General features: G+C 41.2%; 1 protein-coding gene across 1 annotated transcript; it reads right to left on the bottom strand.

Annotated features, from left to right (window-relative positions):
• Positions 1–400: 400 nt before the first annotated feature.
• On the bottom strand, positions 401–13,670 carry cpn1 (carboxypeptidase N, polypeptide 1). The gene is made up of 9 exons (XM_082545273.1): positions 13,225–13,670; positions 11,458–11,654; positions 9,664–9,819; positions 5,408–5,584; positions 5,179–5,290; positions 3,042–3,181; positions 1,913–2,012; positions 954–1,072; positions 401–835 (listed from the first exon to the last, which is right to left on the bottom strand). The coding sequence occupies exons 1-9, from the start codon at positions 13,457–13,459 to the stop codon at positions 725–727; spliced, it is 1,347 nt and encodes a 448-aa protein (XP_082401399.1). The 5' UTR covers positions 13,460–13,670; the 3' UTR covers positions 401–724.
• Positions 13,671–15,772: the final 2,102 nt, after the last annotated feature.

Genomic DNA, 15,772 nt, shown 5'->3' with positions numbered 1-15,772 from the left:
CTGTGTATTTAAGCCCTGTGTTTTCATTTGTCTGTGTCATAATCTACCCTCATCTTACTGTGTGTTCTATTGTCATTTTTCTTACTTTTGAGTTCACATTTTGACTCACTTGACATTGATTTTTTTTAAAAAGAATTGTTATTACCAAAAAAGGTAAATAATATTAACCTTTAAGATCAAGTCTAAAGGCCAATTAAGTATTTTATAATGTGAAAAAGGCAATTCTGTGAAATATTTTGAAATCATTAAATGCGAAATATTTAAAAATGAATGTCCATTTCAGCAAATCAGTGTATTAATATCTATTATATGCTTTAAATGTGTACCTGAGTACACGTTTTTTTTTTTAATTTCCCTGTTTTTCAGAGCAATAATCCAGCAATAATAAAGAAGTCTTAAATACAGATGGTAAAAACATTTCTTTAATTTCATTTTCACTTACCATCAAATTATTGTAATCAAAACCAAAAAAATATCCTTTACAAATACAGGCTAGCTGTGTTCATACAAATTAAAACTGTTGGATAAATACACCAGCCTTTCAACAGTTTCTTGATACAGAAAAACAAAACCCAAAAAGGAAATAGACGCTAGGACTACAAAGGTATGTTAAGGTTGTGTATCATTTACATAATTCATATGCGTATGCATGTGTATGTTTTTTGTACGAGCTCTTCTGTGTATTTGTTTATGACTGTGTGCCCTCTAAATGATTGTCCGTGCCTCATCTTGGGCCAAGCTTCAAGGGAGCTTTAGGAGATGAGAGGTTCCTCCTGCCGTGGTGCGGCTTCACCTTCAGGTTTTGTTTTGGTGCTGGTTTCAAGTAAAAATGAAGCTGTCAGGGACCAGATGGAATAAAAGGTGTGAGTTAGTTTATTTAGTAGACATAAAAACACAGACACCACACAATAACCTCAAGTTTGGTCAGACCAACCATACGAGCAGAAACCAACCTGTATGGCCTCAGCTGGTCCCACTGTGACAGTGCTGGTGAAAGGGAGGTAACCGGGTGCAGAGGCTGTTACAGTGTAAGTGCCTGGCAACAGAAGTCTGAAGTAGTCGCCATCAACTCCTGAAGGAGCACATGTAAGGAAAATTATGAGACTCGTACAGTCGCTGTATCTTAATTAAACATATTCCTGGAGTGCCACCAATATGTCGACAATGACGGTAGTTTTTTAACATAAAAAAATAATTCACACTAAATAAAGAAAGTTGTAGGTGCCAAATTGGAAACTGATTATGAACTACGCGATGCCATCATGCCAATATGGATCCTCTGAGGAATGTTTGCAGTACTTTGTTAAATATGTGGCATGAAGAATTAAAGTAGTTCTAAAGGCAAAAAAGGGGCTTATCCCTGTACTAGCGAGATGCACCTGTTGAACTGGCTGGTGAGTGTCTTGATAGGTGACTTTAATTTCTCTCACGTTGCATTTCCACCACTGACCAGTAGAGGATGACTTGCTCCGTTATATCTGTGCTTGACTTCCACACCGCACCATTAGATGCACTCGACTGTCCTTTTGCGTGTGAGGATTGAATGCACTTTTAAAATCTGGATATCATACTAAAATTTAGTTCATCGCTAAAAGTCTTGTCGAGATTGCGTCTTGTTTCATTCTGGTTTATTTCCAAAGGATCATATTTTTATGGAACTGAGACTCAAAGTCGACTTCTGGCTGCTCGAGGCATTCGATTCATGCAGAAGTTATTGTTAGTGCCTGCCATTAGTCATGCAGTATGTGTCCTTGTCTCATTTTGAAATGACAGACTGACACCGGATGTTATCAAACACTGGTCTTCTATTTCACTGGCTGGGACACTAGACAATCAGTCACTATAAATCCAGCTTCCACACCTATCAAGAAAAAAAAATAACAACCACATATACACCAAAAGTCCCTGTTACCTGCGGTCACGTCATGATTGATGCCAGCTACTGAGATCTCTGCTTTGCTGATGGGGTTGTTGTTTTCATCAAACACCATGCCTTTTATCCCATGATGCACCTGAGAAAAGACAAAACGTGTACATACTTCAAATATTGAAGTATATTTAATAAAATCTAAGGTTTGGAAATTGGATTCCTATCATCTGTTTGATGTGTAAAGCTGTCTGTAGTCTTAAGAACTTAAAAAAGGAAGGTGACTGGACCTCTTTAAGTTTTTTGAAGACATTTGACTTCATCCAGAAAGTTTCTTCAAAGCTTTCAGCACTTGCTCATGTTTATTAGCACATACGCTCAAAACCCTGAAACCTAAAGTCTGAAATACTGACTTAAAGTGATTTGATTGCATGTACAATTTGTTACAAAACTTTAGATTTAATGGAATCTGTTCAAATTAAATTTACTTTCTCAGTATACATTCAGTTTATACCAAACATATTTTCCCAAATGATTAATTATTTATACATTTCAGTTGCATTTTGCTCAAAATTATTGCTTAATGTTTACAAGAGAAAGATTATACTTGAATATACTTTAAATAATATGTTTTTTTTAAAGAAAATACTGTATGTGCTAATAAATACGAGTGAATATGAAGGAATCCTAAGCTACATTTCTACACCTCAGACTTAATTAACACTCCTTAGGCTCAGCAGTGTTCAGCAGCTAAAGAAAGACCAGAACAGCATCTGCAGGCCCAGTTTAGTTTGTTTAATTAGTGCTTTGCAAAAAATGTATGCAACTGGGGGCCCACCCTTACAGAAACATTATTAGTGGCAAAGCATCGCTTTTTGAATCTCAGTGGAATAAAGGACATGTTGTTGTCCTCAGACCACGGCCTTGTTCCGTCCTCGAAGAAGGTTAAAAGTCAGATTACTCATATTACACAGAATTTCACGCATCTAATTTTTTGGTCACTTTATCCCAGAGGCGACTGCCAATATTCACAAGACACCAGGGCAGCAGACTCACGACTCCTGGCAGTTGGGTTTTTATGTGTAATAGTGTGTATGTGTGGTGCATTGAGCTCCAATAAATTAAATACTCTTTCAGTATAACTCTGATTTGCCAAATTTCGTCATGTACAAACCTGTTCTAGGTATGAAACCAGCGCTTCCCGGTTGCCCAGCCATTCTCTCGGCAGTGCTGATGCCGGAGGAAACTTATCGCAGCTCAGCTCCAGAGTGATCTCGAAGCAGTTGGTGTACAAGTAGTTGAAGTCCTGCATGCCTGAAACACAGATAAATATTTTAGGAGGACAATAAATGTATTAATGTGGCTCTTCACTTTAGATTTCTAGGTCTTTGCAACAGGACACATTAGTTATATTTATAGATTCAAAGTGTTTTTTCCACCACGCTTTGCCTCTTGAGGAAGCTGTTCAAAATTGTAGGAGTATAAGTTGCTTTAAAAAAAAAAACCTTTTGTTTTTGGCTTTACAATATGGCTCCACTTTTCATCAAAAACAAATGTACAAGGAGCCAGAAGGGAGGGAAGGTTCATATGTAACCCCACAGACCCTGACATAACACTTGGAGCATAAAGACCTGGTAAAATAAACATAGCATGCTGCTTCTAAGTGAGACTCTGGGCGTTTTCAGTCAGTTCAAAAGCTCGCATGACTCAAGTGAAAAGCTCATCAGACTCACAGTGCTGAGGAGAAACCAGAGCAGCCTGGATCAGGACTTACGCATCAAAGAAATGGGGATTGTTATTGTTGCAGTTGCAGATTAACCGAGCTGAAACTGAATATATGCCCAGAGAGTTGGATAAACTTGGTATTTTTTAACTTCCAAGAATTCATTACTGTAACAGTGCATTACTGGAAGCTTTCATTAAAAAGCAGCACACAAGTTTTCCAGCCTTTAAGCGAACCATGAGAGGGTGAGGAGTTTAAGTTTCGTGCGAGCGCCTAAGGCTGTGTGACTCCTGAGAGGGTCTCTGCCAGCATGGAGGAGGAGGTTTAATTAATGCATATTTTCAGCTATAACAAGAAATTTCACAAAATTCAAAACTCTCTTCAAGCTTCAGTTCCATTTATAGAGAGTTTATGGGATTTTACACAAAAAAAAGAGCGGTGGGGAGGCCAGCTGAGCCGTATGATTCGTTTCAACCTCACTAAAAGGCGAGGTCCTCTCCACCTTAGTTAAAATTTAAAGGATCCTTTACTTAAAGAAAAAAAGGAATTGTCACCACTAAGGTTGCCTTGTAGACTTTAACCCTTTAAAGCCTGGACCATGAAATAAATAATTGCTAGAAAAATCAAATTAAAAAAAAAACGGAGTCAACTGAAAATGTTCAGGTCCACAGACTCCACTAAAAATAAAAAGTCTAAAGAAGAACTTTGAAAGACCTTCAGAAAGCTTGGAGAACTACTGCTCAAGGTCTGGCTTCCTGGAAGCAAAATATAAAGAAATTAGAGGTGACTCAAGACTTTTTCAGAGTGCTGCACACTGCCTGCTGATGGTGCGGATCGTATTGAATGGGTGCCTTTTACACCCCCTGTCCACCGCTCTACTGCTAGCTCGCAGTGTGCAAGAGGTAAGGGGGTTTAAGGCAAGCGCAGACCCAGTGCATGATGACACTGGAGAAGCCTTGCGAGCCAGTCAGTGCATTTCATTCATGCTGAAGGTAATGACAGCAGGAAGCCATCACTCAGATGGTCTTGTCTTTCTTTAGCAGGAGAATTACAGTGTTTGTTCCACAGCACATGTAAATTTTGCATGTAGGCAAGGAACAATGTGTTTTGTACATAGGATAGAGGACTGTGTGCTCGTGTGGCGGGGCATTTTTTCAGCTCATTTTTCATTGAAACTGATAATTTAGCTATTATCTTCTTTGGCTTTCAAATTCCAAAATGTCTGGGGGGTGTAATAGTTTATTTTCTAAGTAGCTGTTTATATTATGAGTTTGTACATACTGGAATGTTGGCAACCAGTACTTCTCTGGAAACCTAAGAGGTCAGGACAACAGTTAGTGTTGTTGGTGTTGAGCTACAGCACTAACTTTTGTGGTGCCAAAGCAGCATAATATAAATCCAGATGCAGACTCACTGGCCAAAAATAGATGTAAACAACGTGTAAATAATTTAGTTTCAATTACGATTAATTCAATTACGAAAGCCAGCCTCAGTAATAATTTAGAGACTGCTCCAAGTGAGTCTCTTGTGCTTTTACTATGCATTTCTGTTGTCTTCCCTTCTGCTCAGGAGAAGACGTTTTGCTCACCTTTGGACAACGAGTACCAGCTGGCCCCATTGGTGATCCCCTCATCAAAGTAGTCGCCACAGTTCCAGCCCTTGTGCATCCAGCCATGAGCGTATGAGTAGGTCCTCGCCAACTGTCATCACACACAAAAGGACACGGGCCCATTCATCCACGTGTTTTCATACCCACACAACAGGCAGTGACGGTATGAGATGTGTGTCACATCTGGAAATTTTAATCTGTCACGCACCTTTCTGAAGATCTTGTCATCAGGCGTGGCCGAATAGGTGGTCCGCCCTCGAATGCGGCCATCTCTCGACTTGTCGAAGGGGTAATTGGCCACCACGGCTCCTCCGTGAAGATTCGCTGACAGGATGAAGTTGTAGTTTTGCATCCATTTAATCACAGCCAAAGTCTCTGGTTGAACCTGGGGAGGATGAGAAGCAGGACATTTAAGATTTACTGTACTTGCAGGACCACGTGCATGCATCTTTATTCCAATTCCCCAAATGAAACAATCTAATCCCACTTGAGAACCTGTCAAAATGTCTCTAAATCATCAAATAAGTTATAATGCAGAATCCCATACAGTCCTTTACGTCACCTGAGATATTTCCCAAACAACATCAGCGGGTTGACATCTGGTTTTCTTTTCATCCAAAGCTGCTGGCTTCTCTGGTTGGCTGCTTATCTGGACAAACCCCGGTTTCCTCTGGCTTTGCCTTATGGACATATTTTCTCTCTGCCTTTCTTTTTTACTTAATCATTTTGCAAAAATGGTTAGAGTTTAAAGAATCTTCTACTTTGCTCAAGCACATTTAATGATTCACCTAGCTCCTCCTAAATGCATCAGGCATGGTTAGCTTCATGGTTAAAGAATACCAACCATTTCAGTTAATGATAAATTTAATGAGAATATACAAAATTCACAAACTGAAGCTGGACTTAGCAACAAAGGAGTGGAAACACAACAGTTACGTGTACATATAATTCATAATATGCAAACTGATTTAAAGGTTTTTGATCTTTTTGCTAATTAATTCATCAAATTCTGCATGAACGGGATCAGCCTCAGCCAGATGGCATCTCCATTGCATTGCTGCAGACCTTGAAATTCCACTTGGGGCTGCCATTTATTTTCTCTGTCAGCGTTAACTCTCCTCGCACTCTCAGAGCCATTTATCACGTTTGGAGACGAGGCGTAATACCTCTCCTTGAATATGGTATGTAGGACAATAAACACAGTCTGACTCTGTTCAAGAATAATCAAGCTGATCAGAGCCCAGTGACCTTGAACAGAGCAGCTGTAACCAAGAGGTCTGGCTCCCGTTTTGAACGCCGGCAGGAATTTATTATCGGTAGATCTTTATATATACTTGTGCATCCTTTGAAATAAGGGCTGTCACCGCGGTGTAGGGTTACACACGAAGGAACAGACACGGCCATATCGCAGAGCTCTACTAACAACAGAGGATACTACCCCATATTAAATGCAAAGAGAAGCAAATCAAACATTCTGGATCACTTATAGGATCACTGACAGTCTGAAGTTAGTTTTCACACTGGGTGAGGGATGTCCTCTGGAGGCCAGTCAAATGTCAGTGGATACTTTTGCAAAAGGAGCCTTGTTTTATGTCGGGCTCTTCTGGGACTCTGTAAATAAGGTATTTCTAAGAGAAATGAAAGTGAAACTTGGAAAATGTGCTGCCGCCCAGTTCTCAGTCTTATTTTAGCACATCTCAGTTTAGTCTTGCACTTGTTCCAGTGAAGAAAGTTTCATCACTTAGCTAAATTAGTAAAAGCTGCATTCTCGAGCCTGCAGGGCTTGAGGCTTTATGTGAGAATGTATTCCTGACCAGCATAAATAAAGCAGTTGTAAGACAAGCACAGTTACCCTTTTGTGTTTCTGCATCAGGAGACAGTCATATGTACAGACTCCCTGGCTCTCTGGTTTTGCAGTTAGAGGTTAAAAAATAAAATTTTCCACCTTTGCTTGGGAACAAAAGTGGTGTGGCGACAGGGAAAGAAAAAGAAAACTATACTGAAACCACCTCTCTGTAATGACATGCCCTGTCAAAACTGCTTAAAACACTGAAAAGAGTTATTTTGAGGGAAGAGAAATCAATCACGCATTCATTTTAAAGCACTGATATGACTTTCTTTGTTTCCTAAAGGATAATATTTACTCCTCATAAACTGAAATCAAGCACATTGCATGCTTGCAATCCACTTGGCAACTGGATTAAAGCCGAGATATCAAACTCATTCAAATTTTTCATTTCACAGACCATATACAGCTCACTTTGATTTTAACTGGACCAGTGAAACTTCCATTTCTGCCAGTATAAAGAAGTAAACTACACCTTTAATCCATGAGATATCTTAATATAGGACAAAGAAGAATTCACCTCAGTTTTTCTGACATGGTAACAAACATGCAACTGTATTAAATTAAAGAAATTCATCAGCACGACTCTGGTTTTAAATTATAAGAATTAAACGTGTAAATTACAGAAAAGGTTTCGGTAGCTCATTGCTCAGACTGTCCTGTAAATACAGAACAGACTATCACGACTAATTCAGAGAAAATGTTTAGTTTTTTTTTACTGTAGACCAACAGAAATGTCTATAGTTGATTGTGACTGTATTAGTGTAGCTAGCATCAATGTCCATGTGAAGGGCTTTATTAATAGGAAAAGCTGCAATTTAAAACTACAAAAATACAGTTAGAAGTCTCAAATTTACACCCTTGTCTTTGTCTGGGCATTTCTAGCCCCTGGGCCTTATGTTTGACACCCTGTCATAAAGCATACCCTGTTTCATTTTTCCCCCCTAATAAATAATTTACAAAGTGAACATGTTATATTTAATAAGACTTGACATAAGCAAGTGAGACCATAAATGCGTAAGGAAAACACTGAGGTCATAAACCAAATGAGGGTCATTTTCTCGTAGGCTTCTACCCACCTCTTGCCCTGTGACAGCTGAAATACCCCCGCCCCTCCTCCGCACGTGCACGTAAGTCGGTGAAGTTGAATTCTTTTTGGGACGCCCCATAAGAAGAAGGGTTTAAATGTATGTTTAAGACACTTCTACGAGGATTATATCCATCTTTTCTTTAGAGTCTATCACTAAATCTAGCTAAAGGTATTTTAATTTGGACGGTTCAAGATATAATCAACTTTAGGTTCATATTTCAGTTCTCAAAACATGAAGCTATCTAGCAGTTATAATAAAAACTGACTGTCCTTAAGAGGGAGGAATTTTATTTTTCAAGGAAACTATGAACAACAGTCCTACTGGAGGCTGCAGTTGAGACACCCCCAAGGATCTGACCTTAATAGTTAAAATGTACTTTTTGGCAGGCTAGTGGACTGTTTGACAGCACGCACTCTCATGTTACTCTCCACTGTTCATTTTACACTTCAGTGATCTGAAATAAGTACACATTGCGCTACAAAGGCCATTCAATCACCCAGAATAAAGCCAGGTCTCTCCCACAGCCAATCTGAACTCTGCTGCTTACGCCGAAACTCTGAGGCACATTTTTCTTCCTTAGTCTCAGTCACCGTGTAAGTGTGGCAGGTTTATATAGTGTCTATTCTATGTAGAGAGCATCTGTACTTTTATAGTGCAGACATAGCAATGTGCAGACAGTTTTGGGTAAAGTAGCAGCAAAGTGAGGAGTCAGCCAGTGCCTCAGGGTAACAGTTACACTCTGACGCTGCAGAGTGGCTCACTGTAACTTCTCATGATGGTGATGAAAACCAAAAAATGTTTAGCTGAGGCTCAAAGTCCTCATAAACAGTGCATATAGTTAATCACATGTTATGACCCAGAGAAGAAGAAGGCTGTTGGCGGGGGGTTGCTTCTTCTTCTTGGGGTGTTTTCTCAGCTCCAGCATCTAAAGAAATATGCAAACTAATATGACTTACCAACGCTTTTGTTCCAGTTTGTTCCAGTTTGCGGAGCTAGGTTGCCAGTTACCCCACCTGTTTCATATTTCAAAGACTCCAAATATGAATGAGGGCAACCACAGTGTCTATGCTAAGAGCCATAGCCTGCTATGTGCAAGATAAGCAAACAGGTCTAGGCTATACAGGCACGCAGAAAAAAGTCACAAAATGATACAGAGGACCGACCAAGGAGTCTCCTGAGTCTACTCACATTTAAATATATGGACTTTTTTATTATTTAGCTGAGACACAGCTGGCACTGGAATCTCATCCAGTGCAGATCTCATGAATTTGTTTATGTCAACAAAGTTAAAGCCAAGATAACCCAACTATGTTACAGCTGCTCATTATTCAGCTTCGCTCACACGCTCACACGAGCATGATAAATGCCCTCATCCATCCTCCTCCTCGCTCCCTCCTTCTCTCTCACCCACATATGCTCCGAGCCACACATACTTGCGTACACACATGGACACTTTAACACACACGTACACCCTCAAACGGTTTCAGTTGTATTCAGTTGTATTCAGTTGTATTCAGCAGAACTGACCTGATGCTCCCAGTTGTCCGGGAGGGGCAGGTGGTGGTTTCGTCCTTTGGTTTTCTCGTAGTAGTACATGAGCGCGTTCAGGTCCGGAAAGTCGCGGTTTAGATCGATTTCTCTGGCGTTCCCTCGACCCACTAGGTAACCGTTGAACTCCGGACCCTGTTGATGCACAGATCACAAAAAAAACATTTTTTTAAAACTGGTGAGTAATCTTGCTCTTTCCCACCAGAATGATTAAATGATCATATTTTGGCTTGTGACGTTAAGGTTTCCGGAGGTCAAGTTATGAGCTCCAATTTCTCGGAAGCAGTAAAACAAAGCTGAATTTATTATTCCCCAGTCCTCAGAGGCTATCTATAGAGCAACAACAGTCAAGTATTTTTCCCAAAACGGAGTTTTAAGACCGTGCAACAAATCCATGGTACTGAGTGTGCTAACAGCCGGACAGATAGACTGTCACAATCGATTAAAAGTACCCAAAGTCAAAGCACTTTAAGCAAAAAGCTCAAGTTCTCACTCTTAGGCAGTTTTTTTTTCTACTGCTGGATCTTAATGATGTCATACACCTGCTGTGGGCACAGAAGCCCCTCCTACCTGCTGTTATGCCTTCTGGATGCAAGGGACAGGCAATCAGAAGAAAGCTGGCTTAAAGGGAACAGCTTTTCCCCCTCAGTGAGCATGGTAAACAATACTCCAACTAAACATCGAATTAGTTAGCACTGTCATTGCAAGCATGTTAGGATGCTAACATTTCAGTTTAGTTAAAAGGTCTGTTTTGCTTAAATGCAGCGTCACAGGGGCATCACTAACTGTAGACTTGTTTTATTTTATGAGTGCCTTGAAATTTTCTTATTTGTTTGCATCTTTAGCTTGGACCTTTAATCTTAAATGTCACTATATGTTTTTATATATCAAGTAAAGCAAGGGGGCAATTTAAGAAGCTCTTTTTTGATTGGTTTGACTTTCTTCTGTATTTCAGTGTGAGACTTTCTAAGACTTTGCAAAAGAGCTGACTGACCTGTGTGTTGGTGTCTATAGCTTACATTTTCTGATAAGATTTCTTCTTGTTGTTGTTTTTTTCCCTAAAAGCTTGATCACAACATTGAGTCGCCAAGGATGCTTTAAAATGAAACTGCCTTGCCGTTTTTGAACAGATGCTGCTGCACCCAAACATCTGCTGACGCAACTAATTACAGTGCAGTATGTATGTGTCGTCTGAGTGGCAAAGAGAGGGACTGTCATGTGAAGCTGGTCGCTTCAGGACATATCATTAGCCAGCAAGAGACTGTGTGTGTATTTGTGTTGCAGCAGTCTGCGTGTGTATCAGTTGTTTCACGGCCCATAATTACCCCTGACACAAAGTTAGGGGCTTTCTTGGGAAGCTGATAGATGGGATTATTACAGACGCAAGCAAACGGTGGAGAAAAATCATCAACTACTGTTTGACTCGTAGTCGCTCGTCTTACACAAACACACACACACACACACACACACACACACACACACACACACACACACACACACACACACACACACACACACACACACACACGTATTTGTTTAAAAATCCTAAAAGATCAGATGGATTGAGCTGTGTGGCTCGCAGGTGTTTAGTTTCACTCAGGGACCTCAACATTTCTAATATTTCCACTGCCAAGAACAAAACCAAGGGAAAAGAAAATATAGATTTTTTTTTCTTCTTCTTTGCACGGGGGACGGTTTCTTTGAAAAAACACAGCCAGAGACGTCCCAGAGGGAGTTTTGTTTTGGCACGTCTAAGCCTAAAGCTCAAATTACCTGTCTGGCAGCCACCTCGTAGCCATCGGGGTTCATGGAAGGCAGGATGTGGATGCGCGTGTCGTGGATCAGCCTCACGATTCGCTGGTTTCTGTTTCGGTACTCCTCGCACAAGAACTGGGAGAACTTGATGAGAAGCTCACGCCCAAGCACCTCGTTGCCATGCATGTTGCCCACGTACTTGAACTCGGGCTCCACTGGGGAGGGAGTGGAGAAGCAGAGGGGGCATGAAGTTACGAAAAAAGCCACACAGAGCTGTCAAGTACCACATTTAAAACAGATGGCCTGAGGAAACACATGCAGGACGCCACAGTCGCAGAAATTTCTTGATAAGGATGTTCTTACAGACATAAGCTCTGGAAATTGTGCTGATTGAATTATCTGGATGAGTTATGTGTATTTGCCACCAATGTCTCAGCCTTGCTCTCTGTGCAGGGTTTCTTCCCCCTGAGGATCCCTTTATTAATCACTACTGAGGGAAGCAAAAAAACCCCAAGCACGGTTGCCAGAGGTCAGACTTATGACTTAACACTAGATACAAATTTGCGCTAAATTTGACACTAAAACCATCACATCAAAGAATAAGCGCTTGTGTTTTTTTTCGTCATTGATACTTTCAAATCTATCAGCGCCCTTCACTAATTGTTTCAGGCATCCAAATGGCATGCTGGGCATTGCAACTCCCCTCTTTTTCTTTAGCACAGTTCCAACTGGCCATGAGTTCACAAAACAGCGCTGGCTCCAGCATGTAGTTTAAAAAGAAAGAAAGAAAACCCACACACACTCATTCAGCAGTATGTGAAACGCATGAACTTCGTACAGAGTGCAGGAGGCTTGACCCAGACTACACCTCAGGTCACTCCCCCTTCATGAAGTGTTCAGTTCCTGTTTTTCACCCTCGGTCACCTTGCGACAGAACAGGCCTACATCCTTCAATTCTACTGAAGGAAGCTTCCGAGTATGCAAACACGCAGAAAAAAAGCAGGCTTGGCTGGAGCCAAAAAAACATTCCCTTCAGTTGTCAAGCTTTTTTTTTAAATGCAAGAATGGAAAAATCTTCCACAGCATTTCCTTGATATGACATTTTGGCCAATTTCCAATGCAAACATTGGATATAATCATACACTAGCTGCAAACTAAATACCTGAAGAGCTGATTCAGTGGTTTTTGTGGGAGTGTATTCAGGGTTAAATCCTTGATGACTCAAAGTGATTCTGTTTGTCATCTGCTACATTTTGTCAGTGGTCGGATGGCAAAGAAAAATCAAAATGAATCACAGATGTTGACTCGATTCTTTCACTTTCTTCTTTCTTTTCCTTTTTTTTTTGTTTTCACTTTTGAGTTTTCCTCAGTTTACAGCCAGTGATGTTCAAAGCACCCACTTCGGGATAATTTCACCTTTTCCTCCTCACTGTTAAGTCACACAGTGGTTCGGCTTCATAAAGGCAAAATCGAAAGCTTGAGACAAAACCGAAGCCTCTTGCAGACTCAGTCTCCTGCCAGCTCTTCTCATTGTGTGTGGCAAAAAGTACAAGACAGATGAGGAGCCAGTAGCACAGGTTGTGCATTCGAAATCTATCATAGATTAATATCATTTGCAGATGTTTATCAGCTTTTTTTGAGGAGTTGGGATTAAATTATTAAGCTGTTAAATTACTTCCATCCATCACGTTTTCTGCCAATTATCCACTTTGGGATAAAATGCAACATGAAATCATTGTACAGCATGTCACTGGGCTGTCAAACAACGGATCAGGTGTTACTTACATGCTTCGTGGTTGCCCGGGTTATCGCTGAACTCCAGGACATAGAGGTGGCGACCCTCCACACTGTGCCCGATGCTGTAAATGCGCGTGATGTAGGGGCATTCGCTCTGCACTGCAAACAGAGCTCGTACCATGTCCTCGTATTTGTGATGCTGGAAGTCTGAGCCCGACACCAGGAACCCCATCAGCCCCAGCAGGAGAGCACAGAGCCAGGGAAGAGTCCAGGGTTGCTGCATGGTCCCTTAGCCCAGGTTGTGCAGCGCAGGAGAGGCTGGTGAAGAGGCTGCCTGCAACTATGCAAACCACTCACAGGATTTCAGATGTATTCTCCTTCACACACCACACATACTGCTTGCTCCCTGCTTGCTCTTTTTCTTTCTTGTGCCCCTTCTTTTCTCCAGCTCTCTCTCTGCCTCCTCCCACATACAGTCCTCTCAGTGAAGAGCAAGTAAGGACAGCCCCCTGCTCCTTCTTTGTCTCACTCTCCTCCTCCAACAGCTGCTTCTCTCCCTCTCTCTTTCCCTTTGGGTGCTTGTCAAGTACATGCTACTTGCTTTATTAGGGGCTTCAAATGCTTCTGCTTTAAGTAGTTTGCCCCACAGCCCCCTGAGCTTTCGACACACACACTCTGAATTTCATTCTGCCTCTGAGACACTCATTTTCCATCCCTTTCTTTGTCTCTAACTCTTGTTCTGTGCTCCCTTCCTGGGAAAGAGGGGTTGTTTCCACGGCACTGCTTTCCCCAACCCCTGCAGCCCTCAATCATCCATTCATTAACTCTTAAGTCAACACACAACCCCTGCGTGTGCGTGCATGCACGTGTGAGTGTATGTGTGTGTGTGTACGTGCATGCACATGCGCTTGAAGTCCACAGATGAATGAGTGTGAAAGCTCTTTTGCAACCTTTAAACTGGCTTTTGTAGCTCTGTTTCCCCAAAGCACTAACACATAGAAAAACATACCAACACAGGCTCTTGCAAAAAGACTAAATGCTGCAGTTAAACTTCTAAAAGGCACAGGACGATACTGAGATGCATGCATCCCGTACAAACACACACACACACACACACACACACACACACACACACACACACACACTACGACTACTGCAGAGCGTGCAAGGGGTGCTGTCAATCAAGCCTGCTGGAGAAAAAAGGGAGCTTTTTCCTCGCAGAATGTTGTGCAACTGCTTGCAGAAGCTTAAAAAAATTGAGAGGGGAAAGCAAACGTGGGGCCAAGAGAAGAAGTAGCACATGGAAAGTTGAGCAACAGGAGGCTCGGGAAAAGGAAGGAAAAAGGTAACAAAGACAAAGAGAGGAAGAACCCGACAAGGATGGAGGGAAAAGCAGGAGAGAAAAAGATGTGGCTGAGTGACGGTGGACAAAAGTGGATGAAGGCAAAATGTGCTTTTCTGTTTAAGGCTTTTACATTCGCATGTGGCAGCAGTGGCTTTCTAATAAACAAGCTCAAGTGAATGAGACCAGTCCTCACTGTCTCTGCCAGTGATTGTATTTCTGCAGTTCCACTGTTTACATATGTTATGCCTCAAAGCTCTGATCCCGCTCGCCAGTCTCATTCACATCACGCTGCCAGGCCAAGTGTGCTCAGCTGTAACTGTCATTTGAGTCAAACAATCCAGCAAAAATCACCCCTCACCTAACCAGACACATCTGTCATCGCCACTTTTTATAACATCACGAAAACAAAAACTCCGTTTTTCAGTCCAGAAGTCAAAACATCCATAAAGTCATCGAAGTCAAGCGTGAAGTTTTACCTTGAGTGATTTTATAAACAACTGGGAATAGATAGGACTATTTGGGTTTTCTGATTTTAACAAAACCTGCAAACAGTCCCACTTTTCCTTTCCTAAAGATCTTTGCATCCCAACAAATTCAGTTCAGTGTTCATAACCATTCTTACTGCTAAAAGCCAAAATCTGACACTGTAGCTGCAAAATTGCATTTGTCTGACACAGCGCATAGATGCATCATTGACTCATTCAGATGCTTTCAGTGGCTCTAAAAAAATACATATTGCAAGGCTGACATCTGCTGGACATAGCTGGTACTACACAGAGTACCATTACAGTATTTCAACATCAGACTAAGAATTATAAGCTCCAGTTAAGTTTAAAATACCTTAGTTGAAGGAGCCGGCTGACGCATTAATACCAGCAAACCTGTCATGTGCATAAAGATCTGTCTTTCCTCATAAAAGCCTTTAAGAGCATACATGAGGGAGAACTCTTCAGTTCATTCAAAGTTAGTGCTTCTTAGGGACTTTAAAGGGAGAAGCAGAAACTAAATTATTTCGCTATGTCAGTCAGTCAGTCAGTTTGCTTCATTAGTTTTAAATGAATTTTTTTTCCAGAACAAACTAAATTCTTCTAATTTTGTTGCCTTTAAGTCGCCAAAGAAACATTTGTATTACTCACTTATGAAACAGTGGACATTTCTTCCAGTCCTGCACCCTGCACGCAATTGTTCAGACCTGCCAAAAAGGAGCACTGTGGTTTTTTCAGTCCTTACAGCTATTGTCCACTAGTGGGC

The sequence above is a fragment of the Aulonocara stuartgranti genome (genome assembly GCF_965226115.1).
Source record: "Aulonocara stuartgranti genome assembly, chromosome: 8".
NCBI classification, from domain to species: Eukaryota; Metazoa; Chordata; class Actinopteri; order Cichliformes; family Cichlidae; genus Aulonocara; species Aulonocara stuartgranti.
Note: the sequence above shows the minus strand (reverse complement) of the source record. Positions and strands in the feature narration are given on the sequence as shown.